The 22,348-nt window shown below is 44.5% G+C and overlaps 2 protein-coding genes across 2 annotated transcripts in view; one reads left to right on the top strand and one right to left on the bottom strand.

Annotated features, from left to right (window-relative positions):
* Positions 1–2,206: 2,206 nt before the first annotated feature.
* On the bottom strand, positions 2,207–16,730 carry otc (ornithine transcarbamylase). The gene is made up of 10 exons (XM_063214589.1): positions 16,570–16,730; positions 15,971–16,115; positions 15,507–15,588; positions 12,562–12,649; positions 7,363–7,516; positions 6,671–6,793; positions 5,248–5,301; positions 4,586–4,735; positions 3,859–3,996; positions 2,207–2,662 (listed from the first exon to the last, which is right to left on the bottom strand). The coding sequence occupies exons 1-10, from the start codon at positions 16,629–16,631 to the stop codon at positions 2,603–2,605; spliced, it is 1,056 nt and encodes a 351-aa protein (XP_063070659.1). The 5' UTR covers positions 16,632–16,730; the 3' UTR covers positions 2,207–2,602.
* A 674-nt stretch (positions 16,731–17,404) lies between these two features.
* Positions 17,405–22,348, top strand: part of rpgra (retinitis pigmentosa GTPase regulator a) — a 24,580-nt gene continuing 19,636 nt past the window's right edge. The window contains exons 1-2 of the mRNA XM_063212888.1: positions 17,405–17,438; positions 18,363–18,488. Of these exons, the coding sequence (XP_063068958.1) occupies positions 17,405–17,438; positions 18,363–18,488 (160 nt within the window). The remainder of the gene's footprint in view (positions 17,439–18,362; positions 18,489–22,348) is intronic.

The following is a 22,348-nucleotide window of genomic DNA, read 5'->3' as shown; positions in this document are numbered from 1 at the left end:
TGCTTCCGAGCCCCCCCCTCCAAGCAACAGCAGTAGGCCTACTCGCGCAGATTAATTTTGCGATCGCTGCGCAGAATCAAAAGAAAGGTGACTGGTGGAGGTTAAACAAAGACGGACTGCAGTCGAATGCAGATGTGTGTTAATTTCCTATGCTATTCAAATTCATGACTATTAATAATATAATGTTGGTGAGGGCTTTACTTTACTTAACTTACTGACTTATTGGCGAGACAGGAAATCATTTCCTTGGGAAAAAAAAAAAATCAGATGTCACACGCCCCCCTGAAATGCCTCCGCGCCCCCCCAGGGGGGCTTACGCCCCACTTTGAGAAACACTGCTCTAATGCATTACTTTCTGCTGTAACACAGTAATTTAAGGCAGTACAAAGTTGTAATATATACCAGTTACAATGCTCGTAACTTAAATTACAATACATTTTACTGTAACCTGTCCAGTGTGGTGGATCAGAAAGAGACTATTCCTGACCCAGCTAGTTTCTAGTCTGCATGCTACCAAAACACCTGAATGGGAGGTCAAAGAGTCATGACTCATGCATTTGATATACACTGTAAATCCATATTTAGTTATTTTGAAAGTGAAAGCCCATTGGGAAACTCCAACTCCCATTGTCATTGTGACACAGCACTCCACAGCACACCAGTGAACACTGCACACAACGAAATTGCATTTATGCCTCACCCGTGCAAGGGGGCAGCCCTCAGTGGCGCCCCATGGGGAGCAGTGCGGTGGGACGGTACCATGCTCAGGGTACCTCAGTCATGGAGGAGGATGGGGGAGAGCACTGGTTGATTACTCCCCCCACCAACCTGGCGGGTCGGGAGTCGAACCGGCAACCTCTGGGATGCAAGTCTGACGCCCTAACCGCTCACCCATGACTGCGAGAATAGTGTAAGTAGTGCAAACGTAGTGTAATGCCTTACAGTTTAAATATATCAATGTTGTAATATAAGGGATTACTTTCAAAACACAGTAACATGTAATCAGGAAAAAAATAGTTTTTGAGTAATTTGCCCAACACTGCAGAGTACACACACACTGACCACTTCAAAAGGCACACCTGTCCATGCTCATTGATGCACATTTCTATTCAGCCAATCACATGGTGGCAACTCAATGCTTTTAGGTATATACACATGGTAATGGAGATCGGCTGCAGTTCAAACCGAGCATCAAAATTGGCAAGGTGATTAAACTGTCTTTGAACGTGGCATGGTTGGTACACTGGGATAGTAGGGTCAGTATTTAGTGTCAACAACATGAAAACATGGATACATCCTACCTTGCATCAAAGGTTCAGGGTGGTTGTATAAATGGTGTGGGGGATATTTTCTGGGCAGACTTTGGGCCCCTTTGTAGTAATTGAGTATCGTTACAACACCAGAGCCTACCTGAGTATTGTTGTGGGCAGGTAAGGCAGTTCTGAGAGCAAAATGGGGCTCTGCCCTTGCAGTGACGCAACACCTTTGGATCTGCTATAATTGCTCAGGAAAAGAGCTTGTTCAAGTACAATCTGAGTTCCCCCAGGCAGGGGATCTCCACTCACTTTGTTGGGAACTAATCAACTTTGAGCACCATCAACGGTCCTGAATAGAGGAGTGTTCAAGGCAGTGACATGGTTTAAGCAGACTTTCTATTGGGATTAAAAAACTGTTTGGTTTAAACTTTGGCTCTGCCCTTTCTGGGTCAACCATGCCGTTTGAGAAAGTTAGTTGTTATGGTCTTTGTGAAACTCAAGTCTTGAAGAGATTTGAACGTCATGATAATCAGGCTAGCGCAACCCTGTGCTAGCAAGGTGTACCTAATAAGGTCGCTGGTGAATGTACATATATTTCCACCAAACCTCATCATACCACATATCACCATACTACTACATTATACTTAGCTGACACTTTTTATCCAATGTGACTGTTATTCACAGGGTATTGGTTACTGTCCCTGGAGCAGTACGAGGTTAGGTGCCTTGCACCTCAGCCATGGAGTGTGGTAGCAAGTGGAAGGGTGGGATGTGAACCTGCAACGCTCTGATCTAAAGCCCATCATCCTAGCCATTAGGCCACAGTTTCCCTACTACAAGCTCTACTACATATACACACGACACTGGGGGAAAACAGAAGCTCATTGTCACTCATGGGGTATTTCAAATCTTTTGAATTTAATATTTGAATTAATTGAGTTTTGTTTTCATCAATACACACCTTGTAAACATCACACACACACACACACACACACACACACACACACACACACACACACACACACACACACACACACACACACACACACACACACACACACACACACACACACTCCTCTTATCATACAAATGCTGTGATAAGCTCTGAACTGGCCCACTTCAGGGCCGAGTCTCACACACACACACACACACGCACACACGCACACACACACACACACACACACACACACACACACACACACACACACACACACACACACACACACACACACACACACACACACACACACACACTCCTCACACAGTCAAACAACTTCAGCATACTGCACACCCACACACATTCACACACTAACATACACACTCTCTCTCAGACACATACACACTCTTCAGATCTTCAGTGGAGCGGTCTTCGGAGTGTAGTTGGTCAACAATGACACCATCAAACCCTAGTAAAAAAACACATATACACACACACACACACACACAGTTAGTTCAAAGTTGGAGGCACAAAATTATGAAATACAGTAACTACAGTATACTGTACGACAGTGCTTCTTAACCTTTTTTTCTTAACGCACCCCCTTACCTGTGCCCAAGACAAGCCGCGCACCCCCAACACAAACTTCTACATGTGTATATGCACTAAAATGTATAAATGAGTGATTAATTACAATGACTCTCGCTTGAGACATGAATCATTACTTTAGCTTTGAATGGGGGGCAAAACTTGTTTAATTTGGACTTAATTTGCCCTAATTATAATGTTTGCAAGTATAGTTTTGGTCACAACCTCGACACAAACAAAATTCTCTGTACCTCCTAGAACCTCTGGCGCACCCCCAGGGGGTGCCCGCACCCCAGGTTAAGAACCACTGCTGTACGATACTCCTATTTGGGTAACACATACTGTATGGCTTCTCTATCAGTCATATCTCATACACACATGGACGTGCACACATACAGGATGTATCAAGACTAGGGCTGGGTAAAATAATCGATTAAATCGATAATCGATCGATATCATTTAAAATTCACATAATCGATTCACAGGGAACAAAATCGATTGCTCTTTTTCTTTTCGTTCTTTTTCTTTCATTTAGGTCTATGGAAAATGCCCAGTAGGTATTAGTCAATTAGGCCTAGGCCTATTATTACAAATTAGCAATCTGTTAACACTGTCAAGCCATAGCCCTTTGACATTTTTATATAAAAATAGGCAACAGCATCTTTTGGGGGAAATCCTTGCACCAAGAAGAGAACGGATTGAATCGATTCTGAGTGAATCGAATCGAATCGAATTGAATCGTGATTAATCGATTCAAAGCCCTAAGAATCGAAATCGAATCGATACAGGAACATGGCTGCAATACCCAGCCCTAATCAAGACTATCTCTCTCCCTCCTGGCTCAAATCAATTGTACTTACACAAAATGCATACACACACACACACACACACACACACACACACACACACACACACACACACACACACACCATGATGATCCACTTGCGGTTCTCTGCCTCAGGGAAGACGAGTGATCGCACACACGGTACCACACACGCATGCATGTACACTGACACACACGCATGCACATACACAGACACACACACACACACACTCTTCCACACAGACTGTGTTTACCATGATGGTCCACTTGCGGTTCTCTGCCTCGGGGAAGACGAGTGATCTCTGTGAATAGAAGACCTCGTCATCCACCTCCTCAGCCTTGCGCGGCAGGCAGTGGAGGAACGTCCAGTCAGGTGAAGCCACTCTTCCTGTCTGTAAACCAATCACACGCCTCTCGTTAGTCAGGTGACTTCTCATCTCAGCCATTGACAGATCAGGTGCTGGTCTAGCAGCCAATCATTTGGTTCGTTCATTTCATGGACCACGTCAAAAAACAGCGTAATGTATTGTATTGTATTATGATTACCTGCATGGTGATTGGGTAGCCGTGGAAGTCTCTTAGACCTTATATTAATACAGATTTTTGGTCTTTTTTGACTTTATTAAAGACAGTATAGTGTGGGAGGTGGACCGGAAGCGAATGGGGAGAGAGATGGGGAGGGGTCGGCAAATTACCCGGGCTGGGAATCAAACCCACGTCGGCCGCATGGCAGTCGAGTGCCCTACTGGTCGGCCACGGCAGGGCCAGGCCTTATATTAATAATGGTAATTAATCATTGGTAGCAGTGGAAATCTTGTAGGCTTTAAATTATTATTTTATATAGTTATTATCATTATTATAATTATTATTAGTAGTAGTAGTAGTATTAATATTATATATTATATATTAATTATTATTGTAATATATTATTAGATATATAATAATAATAACAATAATTATCATTAGTATAATAATAGTTACCTGCATGGTGATCTGGTAACCAGTGAAGTCCTGTAGCCTCTTCTTCTTCTCCTCCTCCTGTCCCATGCTGACCCAGGTGTCCGTCACCAGCACGTTGGCTCCACTGGCTGCCTCCATGGGGTCAGAGGTCATGAACAGCTCCGTACCGTACTCAGGAAGTGAGGTCACACAACACAGGAAGTCATTCTAAGACCATTGTGACTGAGATACACTATGAGCATTTTGACACACACACACACACACACAGCTTAGTATGAATAGCAGCATTTAGACACACATGTACACACATGAACACCAGGCCAACGTCATTTCAATGTCCTTGTATGACCTGTGCATATGAAGAAACTGACAATAAAAACTGACTTGTACAGCAAACATTTACCCAACTTCAGCCAATCCCTGCTGGATACATTCATTGAAAAGCATACTTGCATGTGCGTGTGAACCGAACCACACACACACACACACACACACAGACAAACATTACACACACACACACACACACACACACACACACACACACACACACACACACACACACACACACACACACACACTGAAATTACAATCCACCATACATTGGCGGTTTCAACGAAAAGTTACAGTGTTGAAAAGTGCACTTGCACACACACACACACAATACAGACAAACACTCATGTTACCTTTTTGGAGAGTCTCTGTGCCTCAGTGAGAACTCCACTATCAGGTTCATACCCCTGAAACACACACAAACACACAAACACACACACACAAACACACACACACACACACACACACACACACAAACACACACACATACACACACATCGCATCGATAGTAATTATGTAATTGTAACAAACGCATGCGCACAAGTCTGAAATTATTTTTAACAAGTTCTTCAGTAAAGGAGCCATGGTTCGTGAAACTGCAACTACTGTGTCTGTACTTATTGTGGCACACCTAAGGTTGAATGTGTGTTTGCAAGTCACAATGGAGTAACCGCATACACAACAAGCATGTTTTGTGTCTATGTGTTGTCTCGTGTCTGTGCTTCATTTTGTGTCTGTGTTTTGTGTAAAGATGGTTTCAAACAACATGACTGTCGGCCTGAGTCTAGGCTGAAAACCCCTCTAATGACATTCGATTCTTGGCTCAAAAACCCTCTTATGACAATCGATTCTTGGCTGAAATCCCCCCTATATGAAAATCTGTGCAACCACCCGGTCCTTGGTTTTTCCCCCAGGACCATTGCAAGCCATTGTCTGACAAATTTCCTTTATCGTGGACAATGTGGACAAATTGTGGATATCAATCCTGTTTGATGTACATAAAACATGTTTACGAATCGAAATAGAACGTCAGTATTATCTCCAATACAAAACAATACCTGTCAGTTGCAATTCTCTTTATATGCATGATGGCACAACCCGATGTCAAAATCGGATACAATTCAAGTATAGCCTTTTTGTGAAAATGGATAAATGGCACCCCTATTCATTATTTGCTGAAAAGACTCAACTATGGCTATGGCATCACATATTAAGCCTTGGTCATTACAGCTTTGGTGACAAGCAGGTTATAATATAGGCTCTGCATAAAGGGTTTAACTTTAAGTCATCTAGTTTGAGCCCAGCTTAAGTGTTGGTGTGTTTGTCTGCTTTGTGGTGTGTACATGGTTTGTGTAAGCATTCAGTTTGTGTTGTGTTTTTGCATGTAGTTCTGTCGGAGATTTATGTCAGTGTTGTACGTCATTGTTTCTGTTGAGTTTCGTGTATTTGGGTTAATGACGTTTTATTTTGGTTCAGACGTCAGGTGGTACAACCACATCTAATGCACATGAATTAATTAGTGATGGTAATGTAGTGCAATGAATATGCTTCTTAGATAATCCATTAAAAACAAAACAAACAAAAAAACATGTAATCCATACAATTTGATTACCAGTGGCTGCACCACCCTGATGCGTCCTACTACTATCTAGCTGTTACGTATCTGCATTTTGTGTATGTGCATGTCTGTTCTATGCATGTGTATGTGTTTGCGTTTTGTGTCGTGTGTTTGTAAATAAGAGATGAGTTGAGTGTGTGTGTGTGTGGGGGGGGCACCTTGGGCGTGGCCACTCTGAGATTGACACCCAGTTTGGCCAATGACATCATGAGGGAGTGAAGCACGTTGTTGCCATCGCCGATCCATGACACGGTCAGCCCAGACAAGGAACCGTAGTGTTCCTACAACGACACACACACACACACACCACAGTGAGAAGGTGAGCCCTGGCAAGTTACGATAGTGCCCTTACACAAACACAAACACACACACACATACACACACACACACACACACACACACACACACACACACACACACACACAAATACTGTTTTAGATATACATTACAGTGAGCAAGGAAGCGAGGAAGCAGTTTGCAGTAAGGAAGTAGTCTGTATTGGGTTGGTGTGTGTGTGTGTGTGTGTGTGTCCACGCATGTGTGTGTGCGTGTGTTACCAGTAGCAGGTCTGCCAATATCTGGATGGGCGCATGCGTGTGTGCATGAATGCACATGTGTGTGTTTGTGTGGGTCAAAGGGGGCTCAGACGTCAGGTGGCACAACGTAATCTAATGCTCATAAATTAATTAGTTATTGGTGGTTGATAGGCTGCAATGAATATGCTTCTTATATAGTCCATTAAACACAAACAAGTAATCCATACAATGGCGCCACTGGCTGCCGTTGCGCCGCCCTGTCATGTGCTACTGCTGACAGGTCACTGACCCCTGCATGTGTGTGTGTGTGTTACCTGTAAGGTGAGGAGGTCTGCTAGTATCTGGATGGGGTGGTAGAGGTCTGATAGGCCGTTGATGATGGGTACTGTCGAGTGATTGGCCAGCTCCTGCAGGGAGGCGTGACTGTAGACGCGGGCCAACACAATGTCAGCAAAGCCAGCAAGCACCCTGCAGGGCACACACACACACGAGACAGCACACACACACATACACACACACACACAAACACACACGCACGTAAACATACGTAAACACAGATGCGTAAACACACACGTGTTCACAGATGTATGGTGCAAGTCAAATTACTTTCTCCCTTCCTTTCCTGGTCCTCTCATTCTTACGTCAGTGGAGGCCCACCTCTGTGGAGAACAAAATAACTTTTTCCTGCTATCAACCGTCACAAAGCTATTTTTAAGGGACTTTCCCTCAATCAACATCCCAATTGCAAATGAGAGAATGAAATTTGAATTGTAATTTGAAAAAGAAAAAAAGAGGGTGCAGAGGACAGCCTCTGGGGTGTCCCTCCGAAATGCAACAGGCAAGGAAATGTCTAATATAGCTAACACTAGGACTACTAGTCAAAATGCTTTAACACAGTGGTTCTCAACCTTTGAACAAACACCCCCTTGACATCATCATAAGCCTACCAACGCCCCCCTTAGTATTGAAAAATAAAATAGATTAATGCCACCCCAATGGGCACTAACCACCACCCCCTCTCAGCTGTATCCTTCTCAACGCCCCCCTAGGAATCCCCAACTCCCCCTGGGGGGCTGTAGCGCCCCCGTTGAGAAACACTTATTTGACACTTCCTTTCCTGGAGCTCTTGTCTCATTCTTTTGCCTCGACGTTGGCCTGCCACCGTGGAGGAAACAGTAGCCCTACAATGCATGCCGCTTCACCAGTGAAACGCTGTTGGGCAGTCATGGGTAAGCGGTTAGGGCGTCAGGCTGCCGGTTTGACTCCCGACCCGCCAGGTTGATGGGAGGAGTAATTAACCAGTGCTCTCCCCCATCTTCCATGGCTGAGGTACCCTGAGCATGGTACCGTCCCACTGCACTGCTCCCTTTGGGCGCCATTGGGGGCTGCCCCCTTGCACGGGTAGGACTGGGTACCGAAATTCAATTCTTTGATGGAACCGAATTAAAAGCTAAGGTTCTACTTGGCATCGAAACGTGCCTTGTCTGTCGGTTCCACGTTTCGGTTCCTGAAGTCTGACTGTCAGAGCCATCAAATGTGTGTTTAAGCACGCGGCCATTTCAGCCAATCACAAGTATCACAAACTGACCACGCTCCTCCTCTTCCCGTTTCGCACCTCATTTAAACGATTGATAAGACAGCTGATTTTCAACCAGCTGATTGTAGGCTACTATTGAGAAACAAAAACATGCCGTCGAAAGCGTGGCTATATTTCAGGAAAGTAGATAAGGAAGGAGCGCGCTGCAATATCTGCGATAAACTAATATCATGCAAGAATGGCAATACATCCAACCTGTTCAAACACCTGCTCTTGCATTCGATTAACTTGCGTGCAGAGAGTTGCAGCATCTTACAACGGCAACACCGACCTCAACTATGCCTGCTGCAATACTGTCAACCTCAACCATGACCTCGACTCTTCAGGAAGATGTCTCTGACTCCTTGGAAACATGTTTTTCCATGAAAAGAGCTAACTTAGAAAGAACTGGTCTTGTGTTGGGGACGTACAAATGTAGCCTATTTAGACCGTCGGTTTAATTCGAGGGAACAAAGAACACAGCGACAAAAAAGATTTCCTCTCTATCCGGCTGGAGAATAACGCCATTGTTTGCTTGAAGTAGCGGCCGCTTAAGGTTAAATAACTGTGGATTGAAAGTACATAAAAACGTTCCGTAAAATACTGTAAAAAGCTAAGAATCTCAGCTTTCGAACAAGCCCTAACACATGTCTGTAGGTCTAGGTTAAGGAGATCGCTGGCTGTTAGGAAAAAATGGCGAGATAAAAAAATGGTTGGAAAGCGCTATGTTTTCACTTGCAACAGCGGCCGCTTACAGTTCAATAACTTTTGATTGAAAGAACATAAAAACGTGCCGTAAAAAACTGTAAAAAGCTAAGAATCTCAGCTTTCGAACAAGCCCTAACACATGTCTGTAGGTCTAGGTTAAGGAGATCGCTGGCTGTTCGGGAAAAAATGACGAGATAAAAAAAAAGGTTGGAAAGCGCTATTTTTTCACTTGAAACAGCGGCCGCTTACAGTTCAATAACTTTTGATTGAAAGAACATAAAAACGTGCCGTAAAAACCTGTAAAAAGCTAAGATTCGCAGCTTTCGAACAAGCCCTAACACATGTCTATAGAAGGAGAGCAAGGAGAGAAGGAGATCGCTGGTTATAGGCCTATATATTTCAGTCCCTCCAGGATTTTGCACTGTGATTTTGTGATTTTTGCGGTCAAAATGCCTGATTTTGTGGCGGCATTTTCTCATTTTTTGCAAAGATTTTGCGGCATTTTCTCATTTTTTGCAAAGATTTTGCATCCCTTTCTGGGTTTTTTGGTAACTGAAAACCACAATCAGTCTAAGCAGGCTTAAGACAAAAGAGAGAGAGATTCAGAAACACACTTCCTATATAATAGAATATTGTCAAAAGCTGTCAGAGCGTCTTATTAGCCAGTGCGTCCAATGTGTAAAAAAAAATCATGTCCGCGACACTCATAAATCTCTGTCGATATTTTAGAACGACTTCGGGGGAAAACGGGACAGCGCGTTATGAAAAAATACTTGTGGGTATAGCCTACCAATAGGCCTAATGAAGAGCGTCGCGGGGTACAGTAGCCAGGCTGTATGCAAGCGTTACAATGTCACCTGTTGGAAGACGCGTCTCTCTCTCTCTCTCTCTCTCTCTCTCTCTCTCTCTCTCTCTCTCTCTCTCTCTCTCGCTCGTATTGCAAGCTGTTGCATATTATAAAGTTGTGATGGCATACACGCTCTCGTTGACATGGTTGTGTGCATGGTTGCATGGATTCGCAAGACTTTATTGCAATAACACAGTGAAAGCGTGGAAGGGCCGTTCACTTCCTATCTCGGTGTCCTTGACTGAAACAAGTTGCAAAACTCCACACTTCCGAAACCTTTGTGATCGGCACTACAGTGATTGTTATCAGAAGGCTTGTGCCTACGCATAGACATAGACCCTTAAATTACAAACATTAGCGAACATTGAAAAAAGATCAGACAACGACCGTCGGGTAGCATGCTCATGAAAGCGACAGGGGAGAGTGGAGAAGTAAGATGTTTGCTACTGTGCGACAGTACCGCCACTATTTCATGACTGCATACACTTCTTCGTCATGGATAAATGGGCAACAATACTTTTTCCACCCAGGATTGCACTGAAAAGTAGGCTACTGCTGTTAAAAAAAGGGTCATGAGTGTGCAGCACCGACGCCTGCGTGTATGTGTGAGGGAGGGGAGGAGAGACGCGGAACAGCTGAGATGAGGGTCGCGACTTCCGAAATAGCAGGCAATTCTTTTTCAATGTTTCAGTGACATATTAACAAAAATGCTTCGTATTGGTTTTCGTCTCCGGTGGTATTGTAGTCACATTTTTATTTTTTTGACGAAAATATAAATCAATAAACTCCACAGAATGTTGAAATTTTGCGGGAAAAATGCGGCTTTACAGGAATTACGCGGCATCGTGAAATTATGCGGAATATCATTGAATTTGCATGAATCCACGCGATCGCTGAATCGCGAAAAACTGGAGGGACTGATATTTAGGCCTATATATCGTTTAGATTAGGACTCTTTAGCTTAGATTAACCATGGCGTGAAAGCACAGTGTTGTCGCGGCTACTTGCAGCAGCTGATCATACGGCCCAGTTCTAGTCCCTGTATGGAAATGCGTGCGATCTCGCACAACGTCTGCATGGTTGAACAGGACTTTTGATTCATGTAAATGCATCCATAGCCTACTTGTATATAGCCTAGTCCTATACCTAATGTTTTGAGTCAAGTTGCTGGCTTGAGCTCACATGTCAATAACTGGTTGTGACTCATGTAGACTAGACTACAGGTTGTTTTTACCACTAGAAAGTGGCAATCTTGGGTCTCTGTTTTGGTAAGCTGTCGACAGACTGGGTAGCGTAGGCTACATTAAAAAAATCATGTCAGGCACGCTTGACATAGGATTGGTACCAGAAGTGAAGTTGCACCGTACAGCAGAACAATTTTAATCAGACATGAGTACATTCATCAGTATCAAAACCTTTTATTATACTTGCCAAGCCATGCCGAGAGGACAACTTGCAGCATGCAATTAATCATGAATGCTGTATAGAATTAAATGCCTTTAACCCGCCATTGCTTAAGTCACGATGAGCGCCGCCTTGTGGCAGGCAGGGAAACTCATGATTTACAGACCGGTTACGCCATCTACTGGCCACTTTGGGTAACTGCAGGTTTAATTCAGGGTTTCTAGGAACCGAAAATGGAACCGTTCTGGTACCGGAACCGAAACGAAGGAACCGGAAATGGAACCGGAACCGAAAATTGTCAATCAATACCCAGGCCTATGCACGGGTGAGGCATAAATGCAATCTCGTTGTGTGGAGTGAACACTTATGTGCTGTGGAGTGCTATGTCACAATGACAATGGGAGTTTCGCAGTTGGGCTTTCACTTTCACCTTCACATTATAGTTGTACATAGGAGTCATACATTATTAATACATTACTATGACACTACTACACAGTGACTTTAGAAATATATGCCCTACACCTCCATCCATGGCTGAAGTGTCCGAACCCCACATTTCTCCAGGGACTGTAACCAATAACCTGTAAAATAATAACGGCAAGTTGCCTTGGTTAGCTAAGCGTCAGCTAAGTATAATGTAATGTAATGACAGCGATGCAATGACAGGGAGCCTCAAGTCATAAGGTCGGAGGACACAAGGAAGAGGAAGTAGTTTGGCTTTCACCCATAAGCAGTTACAGAAGGAACAGAGTGAAGGTGGTAAACGCGTCAAAGGAAGGACTTCTCTGAAGTAGTTGACTTGGTATGGAAGAGCAAGCAGCAAAAGCAGCTCTGGCGTCGAGGGCGTGAAAGGCATAAAAAGAGAAGTTGCACTTTGGCTGAACATAGTGATGATCTATGACGCAGGTGTGTGTGTGAGAGAGACGTGGCGGGGTCAGTAGAATGTCTGTGTGTGTGTGAGTGAGACCTGTGTGGTACCTGGCGGTGTCTGTAGTGCTCTCGTTGACTCCCAGGTGGATGTCCTGAGGAGTCAGGAAACACGGGTGGCCCCCTAGCAGAGAAAAACCTGGAGAGAGAGAGAGAGAGAGAGAGAGAGAGAGAGAGAGAGGGAGAGAGAGAGAGAGGGAGAGAGAGAGAGAGAGAGAGAGAGAGAGAGAGAGCGAGAGAGAGAGAGAGAGAGCAGTGATCCCCTCTCATTCATGCCAATAAAGCACCATTTGATTTGATCAGAGGGAGAGAGAGATTTGAAGTTCATTACATACCACAATACTGTTATAACACATTTTTTTTTATAAAAAGCTGCCATTCAGCATGAAAAGGGAGGAGACCTCTCCTTCACACCCTCAAGATAAAAACAACTGGAAGAGCGTCCCCATCCAGCAAGGTCCGAGAGAGAGAGAGAGAGAGAGAGAGAGAGAGAGAGAGAGAGAGAGAGAGAGAGAGAGAGAGAGAAATAAAGAGAAGATGCAGTAGATGGCCATACTACCAGAAGTATTTGCGCACCCATCCATGGCCAAGCTGCTGCATCCAAGTACCCAGGCTGTGCCCTCCTAGTGACGCAACACTTTCAGCGTTGCAACTAGTCAGGTCAAGAGCAATGCAAGTACTTTCTGAGTTCCCGAAAATATGGGAACTCCTCCCACTTTGTTGGTAAGCAAACAATCATAAGCAAACCAAGGGAGGCGGGTCAACCATGGCGTTAATTGGTCAGACCAAATCTCGAAGAGATTTGAAGGTTGATGATAATCAGGCTAGCATCCAAGCCCTACATAAGTGCAAAGCAAAGCATACTGGACTCTAGAGCAGTGGAGATGCATTCTCTGGAGTGATGAATCACACCTTTCCATCTGGCAATCTGATATAATAATCTAAATTTGGGGGTTGCCAAGAGAACGGTACGTTTCTGACTGCATTGTGCTGTAAAATTTGGTGGAGGAGGAATTATGGTGTGGGGTTGTTTTTCAGGAGCTAGGTTTGGCATCTTAGTTCCAGTGAGTGGAACTTTGAATGCTTCAGGATACCAATACATTATGGACAATTCCATGCTCCAGTCCCAACCTTGAACAGCTTGGAGGGGGCCCCCTTCCTCTTCCAACTTGACCAACTTTCACCATTGCACACAGCTAAGCAAAATCCATAAAGACAGGGATGAAAGAGTCTGGGATGACAGAGAACTTGACTGACCTGTCCTGCACACTCACAGTCCTAGCCGAGACTGAGAGCCAGGTCTTCTCGACCAACATCAGTGTGTGATCTCACCAAAGCACTTTAATAAATGGACAACAAACACACTCCTCAACCTTGTGGACAGCGTTCCCAGATGAGTTGAAGCTGTAATAGCTGCAAAGAATGGACTGGTGGGATGACAGTTGCGTTCTTCATATATGTGTCAAGGCAGGTTAGCAAATACTTTTGGCAATATATAATGCATTCAGAGGGCATAGTGACTGAGAGAAAAAGAGAGAGAGAGAGAGGGAGAGAGAAGGAACTGCAGAGAAAGAGAGAGGGGGACGGTGAAATCCAAAATGGAGAGGGGTTAGTTTAGATTAAAGGGGTATGCCACTATTTTGGGGCTTAATACACGTACAGTTAAAATCGTTGGCTGAGGTTTATAAAGGTGGTAAAGTGTCTTATTTTTCATGTTAAGCGTTGTCTTGCTTTAAGACAAGTTAAAAGAGGGAATATGTCGCTAAGCTAGTGAAAGTCAATGGATCCGTGTAGCATTGTAGCATGCTACACGGATCCATTGACTTTCACTAGCTTAGCGGCATATTCCCTCTTTTAATTTGTCTTAAAGCAAGACAACGCTTAACATGAAAAATAAGACACTTTACCACCTTTATAAACCCTGGCCAACGATTTTAACTGTATTAAGCCCCAAAATAGTGACATACCCATTTAAAGGAGCTATACTGGAGTTATATCAGGAGTTATATTAGATTATAGAAAATCAGTGTTGCAGGCCCGTAGCCAGGGGGGGTTTGAGGGGTTCGTTCGAACCCCCCCTCCCATCCCCCACCCCCACTCGAGGCCCCCAACTACGTTGCATCCCACTTTAACTGGAAGGCCATTTCATAGACAATAACTGTCAGATAGCAGTAACTGAGCCAACACTGGGCCGACACTATGTGGGGAGATAGCTCATTTGAAGCAATTCATGTCCATTTATGTTAAGAGTGGGGAGCAACATACAAACAATTAAGGACAGCAACAACAGACTTGCGACAAACTTATAATGAATAAAGTATGTCTAAATTAAAATATTTTTAGTGTGCTCGTGTATTTGGGAAACATTGGAGCCGGGAGCCAAATAAAGTCCACTTTCGGGGGGAAAAGATCCCCCCCACCACAATGCTGGCTACGGGCCTGTCTTGTAACAAATGAATAAATGTATAAATAAATACACAACCACGTGTGTGAACATCTACGTATATTCAGTGTGAGCGCAGCGACTAACAAACTAACTAACAGAGAGAGAGAGAGAGAGAGAGAGAGAGAGAGAGATAGAGAGAGAAAAAGAGAGACAGAGACAGAGAGAGAAACGCCAGCTCAGCAGATCATTTGTGAGAGTGGAGTTAGGCCCTCTGGCAGACAAAAACACACTACTCATGCCGATCAGGAACAAGTGCTTGTGTGTGTGTGTGTGTGTGTGTGTGTGTGTGTGTGTGTGTGTGTGTGTGTGTGTGTGTGTGTGTGTGTGTGTGTGTGTGTGTGTGTGTGTGTGTGTGTTAATGCATGTGTGTGCATTCATGCATGTATGTACGTGTTGTGTGTGAATGTTAATGTGAATGTGTATGGGGAGTTAGGCCTGCTCCTAAACACTAGTCATGTCTACCAGGAATAAGTGTGTGTGTGTGTGTGTGTGTGTGTGTGTGTGTGTGTGTGTGTGTGTGTGTGTGTGTGTGTGTGTGTGGTCACGTCACCTGTTTCAGTAGACATGCGTGTCCTGGTGCTCCTCTTCTCAAATATCATGGCAATGGATTTCCCTTGCAGCAGTGGCAGAAACTACACACACACACACACACACACACACACACACACACACACACACACACACACACACACACACACACACACACACACACACACAGAATGTCAAAGCGGCTATGGATTGCAGAAACAGAAACTACAGAGACCATTATACAACTCTTTAGATTAGACACACACACACACACGCGCGCGCGCACACACACACACACACACACACACACACACACACACACACACACACACACTGTAGCTAGCTACCAACACAATATGAGGATGGTCTGGCATGTAAAGGGGGTGTATTGTGTGTGTGTGTGTGTGTGTGTGTGTGTGTGTGTGTGTGTGTGTGTGTGTGTGTGTGTGTGTGTGTGTGTGTGTGTGTGTGTGTGTGTGTGTGTACCTGTCCCTCCTGCTTGATCCGCTGCTTCAGGTCTGCGGAGACCCAAAGGATGTGTTTGATCTCCTCGGGGTTGAAATCTCGGAGGGTGAGAAAGTTGCGGTCCTTCAAACTCACCACTGTCTGACTCTGGGTCACCGCACTGACACTGTGACAGCCGACAACACGCAGACAGACACAGGACGAATGTAACTGCTAACCATGACGAGTAGTAAATACGTGAAATAAACAGTTTGGAAATGATTACAAATATAACTGGCAACAAGGCAATCGGACAAGAGTTAACTTGTCACTGGAATGAGAACACAAGCACTGGGGTTCAGACAGATAATGAATGACAATAAAAACTGCTAGTATAGTAACTAAATTAAATTAGTATTAGAGCTTTGATATGATGAAAAATATAAATAGGACACTCGGCCAAGAATGCAAGTTATTTTGCTGAATGAAAGCATGGGGTTGCCTTTCATGCTATCGCCCAAATTTAGCTCCAAGTGGTTACACCCGACCGTGGTCAGCTTTCATTCATTCACCCGTGTGCATGACATGTATGGACCGTTAGGCATACAAGGCTACAATTTCGCAAAGACATGGTCTCTTACCTGAAGCTTTTCACACGAAGACCTCGCACAGCGTGTGTGATAGACTTCCTGAGGAAGAACATGATGAAATAACGATTTATTCAAGGCAATGGATGAATGAAAGGCAACTCGGTTGACGGAGTGTCAATATGCAGCCCCCAGCAGTCACGGATACTACACAACCCGTCCCACGTGTGTAGAAAAGTGTCTCGTATCCTGACAACCAAAGGGGGCGTGGTTGCAGCGGCATGAACTTGCTCTCTCAAAGTTGACTCTGCCTCTCTGAACGTTGCTACCGTTTGCCTTTTTCCCGAAAAAGAATAATGTAAACAAAGGAAATTGTTCATAAATACATAGTTGAGGATGCATTTCGAAGCAGTCTATCATCTATCGCAACCAAGTAATTTAAAGGAGGAAAATTAGCTTAGGCCTATTGCTTTTGAGCGTGCTCGCTCGTGCCGCCTGCTCATGAAGACACTTATGAATGGAATATGACTTACGTGGGCGTTGCTTTATTTCACAAGTTGCCATGGCTTGGAAAATTGCTGTTTAAATAATAAATAATAAATAAATAATACATTGATTAAACAAAGGTTCGCTTCTTGTTCAACACACCTTAACACCAAATAAATTCCTTTACCGTGTGACATAAAGTAAAAACAAATCACGGCAAGTAGCCTACCTCATGAATATTAACTTGTAAGAGGCGTTCCTCGAGGAATTCCCTTCTTCCGGTTTACCTCTCGACTCCTCCCTCCCCTCCCCTCCAGAAGGTGAGCCAGCTCTTTTTGACCCTTCTGTCAAAGAGTGGAATGAATGACACCTGCTCGCGTGGAGCAGCTGTGTGGCGGGAAAGATGACCGGCGGCGGCACGGACCTCAGCGTACCTGGTGAGAGAACACACCCGCCACTTCAAACGGTAGACGTGCGCCACTCATTCAGATAATCAGACAGATAGCGAGCGCAGAGGATCAGACTGATAACGGTAGTTGAGGCTACGTCTTGGATGGGCTAATGCCTGGTAGCCCACGGCATTAAGAGTAGGAGCTATTCTGAGGGCGCAGGCAGGGATTTGCTCTCTTTTAATCTCTCTCACGTTGTCTGGGCGTGTGTGTGTGTGTGTGTGTGTGTGTGTGTGTGTGTGTGTGTGTGTGTGTGTGTGTGTGTGCGCGCGTGTGTGTGCGTGAGCGCGCGCGCATGTGCCCTTGTGTAGTGTGTACCAAGGAAGGATTGCTGCACGGGCCTTACCCAGGCCCAGGGGCCCAAGAACCTAAGGGGACCCATGAGGCCCTGCCCTCTCTATATTTCCATTTCCACATTGCACTATATATATACATAAACGATTGTAGCCTGTTAAATCTGGGTGCCCTCCTGAGTTTAGGGGCCCTACAGTGGGCAGTTTTGCTGGGGCCTCAATTGCCCAGTCTGCTTATTTGTAAAACCGGCTCCTATTTTTTTCTTGGGGGACAACAAACCCCTGAACGCCCAACAACTTGGCTCTCTTATTTCTGGGAATCTTTTGGAAACTTTTGGCTAGTAATCTGTCATAATCTGTCCATGGCACCCGTGTGTGTGTGTGTGTGTGTGTGTGTGTGTGTGTGTGTGTGTGTGTGTATGGTGGTGAGGTGTTCACGTTTGATACTGTGTGAGAATGCACCCAGCCCAGTCGCTTCTGACTGAAAACTGACGTGTGTGTGTCTGCCTCTAACTCAGTTTGTATTCATATCTGTGTGTGTGTGTGTGTCTCTCTCTCTCTCTCTCTCTCTCTCTCTCTCTCTCTCTCTCTCTCTCTCTCTCTCTGTGTGTGTGTGTAGATGGCGGTGCTGTGTTTACGTTTGGGAAGAGTAAGCTCCGCGAGAATGTGCCGAGTCGCTTCTGGTTGAAGACTGACGTGCCTTCCCACCTCGCATGCGGCGACGCCCATTCCATCCTGGCCACAGGTCACTGTGATGATGTCACTTCCCTTGCTATGACAACACGGTCTCCATTCATTATGACGTCATTTCCCCGTTCCCCTTCTCACTCATGTACTTTCAGTGCTTAATCCATGTAGTGCAGGGGTGTTAAACCTAAGGCCCGGGGGCCGGATGTGGACCGTATGATGGTTCAATCCAGCCATTACAAAGTTGCAGTAGTTACCTGAGATTCCAGGTTTTCAATACTTTGTAGCCGCTTAATGTATACTGTTCCACCAGTCGAGTACTGTAATAGTCACTGAAAAAGCTTTATTACAGTAGTACTACACCACTATGACGGTACACCTTGCCTTTACATTATGACTTGGTCATTGCTGTTCTGGTAACAGGTAATTCACAACAGGTTCCATGTCTTACTAGGTTGAGTGATTTGTCTTTTATGGTCTCCATTTACAGTTAAAGCTCCTTATATACCCCCGCTGTCGTCTTAGCTAGCAATAAGCTTGCCATTAACGTGTAATACGAGTCTAATATGAAGCAGAAATTTATGATGTTTTTGAAATTACGTTGCTGCTCCGGCCCACTTCAAATAGGCTGTATATGGCCCCTGAACTGAAATGAGTTGCTCACCCGTGATGTAGTGCCATTGGCAACACTTGGGTAGGCGTTTTACGTCATCACCAGCTTAAACCACCTTACCCAGTGGTTGTGTCTGTTGTGTGGCTGTCTGGCTAGAGGAAGATATCATATATCTACCTGTCTGTCTGTCTGTCTGTTTATCTGTCTGTCTATCTGTATGTCTGTCTGTCTGTCTGTCTGTCTGTCTGTCTGTCTGTTTATCTGTCTGTCTGTCTGTCTGTCTGTCTGTCTGTCTATATGTATGTATGTATGTATGTATGTCTGTCTGTCTGCCTGTGACTCTGCCTGTCTGGAAGTTAAAAGCAATCCCAAGCCAAACTCCTTACACTGAATGTATACATCAATTTGTGTCAGTTGCTGAGTGTGACTGCTAATGTTTGGATGCATGTTTACAGGGCACCACTTACCTGTTGAGACCCTGGACCAATGCAAACAGTTGCCCCCTCCATGGACGCCCAGCTCAGTCCTGAGCTCACTCCAATAATTCTTGCTCTCCTCTGAAGTTCACACTTGTAGGGGAAACCCCACAATAAATCCGTAAAACCACAATATCCCCAAAGTACATACACACAAATGGGCAAGTAAATTCATGGTCCTTTTAGTATTCACAACAGGCCAGAGGTTCCATTGAGAGAGGTTCCATTGGCCCATTGTTTCCTGGTTCTGCCCCCCCTTAGGCAGACCTAGGCAGACCTAAGGACTGTTCTATTCATTGTAGGAGCATTATGACATGCCCCTTTAGGCAGACCGGAACCTGGTCGCGTTAGGTGCCCATAGAAACCTATTATGTTGGCATATCTCTATAGAATATCTCTGTCCTGGGTATTCCTTCCACGTCACATTTTGACTATGTCCTCAAAGGCGCCCCCTTGTGGCAGCATAACGTCATTGAGGTTAGGTTTAGGAATAGGTTTAGGGTTAGGCCACATAGTCAAAATGTGACGTGGAAGTAGTGTTGCTGTCGTCAACGACAACGAGGACGACATATCTCAGTCAACGAACATTTTGCAAGCCAATTGTCATGACGAAAACGTTAACTGCTTGACGTTTTTGAAACTAGATGTGACTTAAATGCATGGCCACATGAGGAAATCTTAGAGGAAACGCAACGCAAATACTTGCTGCATGACGATGACTATGACTAAACATTATTGTGGAAATAAAAAACATGACGTGATCCAAAACAAAACAAAAAGAGAAACGAAACATTTTCATGCACTATTGCGCGCCCCACTTCCGAGACTACCGCTGCTTGGATAGACGTTTTCTTTCCGACAAGGCTAAGTAATCTGTGCACAAATACAACGGAGCCCAGACACATTGACATGCCATTATGTTAAATGCTCATTAATGATACGAAAGTCTTGTTGGTGTGAGAAGTCAGATTTTGTCGAACAGCAGAAAATAATGCATTAGCCTACCCACGCTGTGAACACGAGCGAGAATTATTTTTTTCCCGATGCTCCATCTGACCTGTCAATTAGTCCCATCCGTCAATCTTCCATTGCCAATGAATTATTTGACGTTGATGCTGCAACATTGGAAACCCAACCCCACAGAAATAGCGACTTCTAGGCTATAAGAATAATGAAATAGGCTAATTGACAACATTCCCATGCAGATGGCGCGAAGTGGCACAATCAACTTATCTTTGAAAACGTAGCCGATAGTGAAACATGAACCTTTTGCCGTAATGTGTTGTGCGTTATGCGGCTGTCCCATGGGACAAGGGGCAATAATAATTTGAATCTGAATTAACCTCCAAAGAAGTGCATATCGTCGGATTATTGAACGTTTGGAATACAGGAGCTTCTAAGAAATGTGCGCGTCTCTCTTCCTCTCCCTCTCCCCCTCTCTCTCTCTTTGTACTCCGAGACAGCAACAAGTCCACGTTAACATGAATCTGGTCCGTCATTCTGTCGAATTTCAGTTTAAGTGCATTTAAACAAAGGTTAATATTTATGTTAATTATTGCAGCCATGAGCATGTCACAGGCACCGGCAGCTCTGCGCTTATCGTTAATACATTGGAAGGGACACGTCTTTCAAACTCAAAGTGAACTAACCGTTTTATTGAACACACATAAAATATGCATCAATATCATTTTGATAAAGAACAAGATTGCCTGCCTGCATTCTCCTTCGCCACAATATGCTGGATTCAAGTTGATGTATAGGCTAAGGCCAGACTTTTTTTAATTAAGACATTTCATGGTCAAAAACAAAATCCCATGGCTATAAAAAAAATCCAACGCCTTGCGGCATTGTTGCCGCGATGTAGGGCCTATTGACGAATTAAAATTAGGCCTACTATTACGCATAGCCTACAATCAGTTTTATGATGATGATGATGATGATGATGATGATGATGATGATGATTAGGCTAATAATAATGATGCCAATTCGAATGGTGCATAACTGTGTAGGAAGGTGTCCATATTCAGCAGAGCACACTAGCCTATATTGTTGACGCAATGCACCTGCTGACGAATTTCATAACACTTCTCCTCTACTCTTACTCCTCCTTCTCATTATTAATAATTCATGCATAGGCCTACTTGAACAAAGTTAATTTAACTTCTGTTAGTTGTGTTGATATAAGCTTTGTCTGTACACACAACATTCAAATTAGTTTGATTCCTGACCTGCAATTGGTTTAAGGAAACCTGCCCTCCCTCCCTCCTCCTCCCCTCTCCCTCCTCCTCCCCTCTCCTCCCCTCCATAACTGAGGTAGCCTACCATGATCATGGTTCTGTCCCACCTCCCATCCTTCACCGTGACTGAAGCACTCTTAGCATGGAACCACTCTGCCACTGCTCTCTTTAACTACTTTTCAGAGCTGTCTCTCACAAGCATGAGATCTTGAGAATTTCATCGGAGGCTTGTGCCACAATAAAAATGAGTATTGGTTGGACTTGATATCACTTTGTCATCAATAACTTTATCGAGAGGATGTATAACCAATTGTCTGGCATGCAGACGGTTCTTCCCTTAGAACCTCTCACCTGCAATGCAGCAAGCTATAACAAGTCATGTTACAAGTTAGCTCACAAAGCAATGCATGATGTGCCTAGCAAGTTAACAAAAGCCATGAGCTAAAATTGCCACAGGCTGGCTCGCATAGAATACCCACAAAGCTGTCAAGCAAGCACTTTGCTGAGCCATGCCAGTAGGCAGTCAGGTAAGCAACTCAAGCACTGTGGCAGTCCAGCTTTATATACAGGTGAAAGTGTGTCATGTGACCAG

This window comes from Engraulis encrasicolus, chromosome 13, assembly GCF_034702125.1.
Source record: "Engraulis encrasicolus isolate BLACKSEA-1 chromosome 13, IST_EnEncr_1.0, whole genome shotgun sequence".
Taxonomy (NCBI): Eukaryota; Metazoa; Chordata; class Actinopteri; order Clupeiformes; family Engraulidae; genus Engraulis; species Engraulis encrasicolus.
The sequence above is the reverse complement of the archived record's forward strand: the minus strand, read 5'-3'. Positions and strand labels throughout refer to the sequence as shown.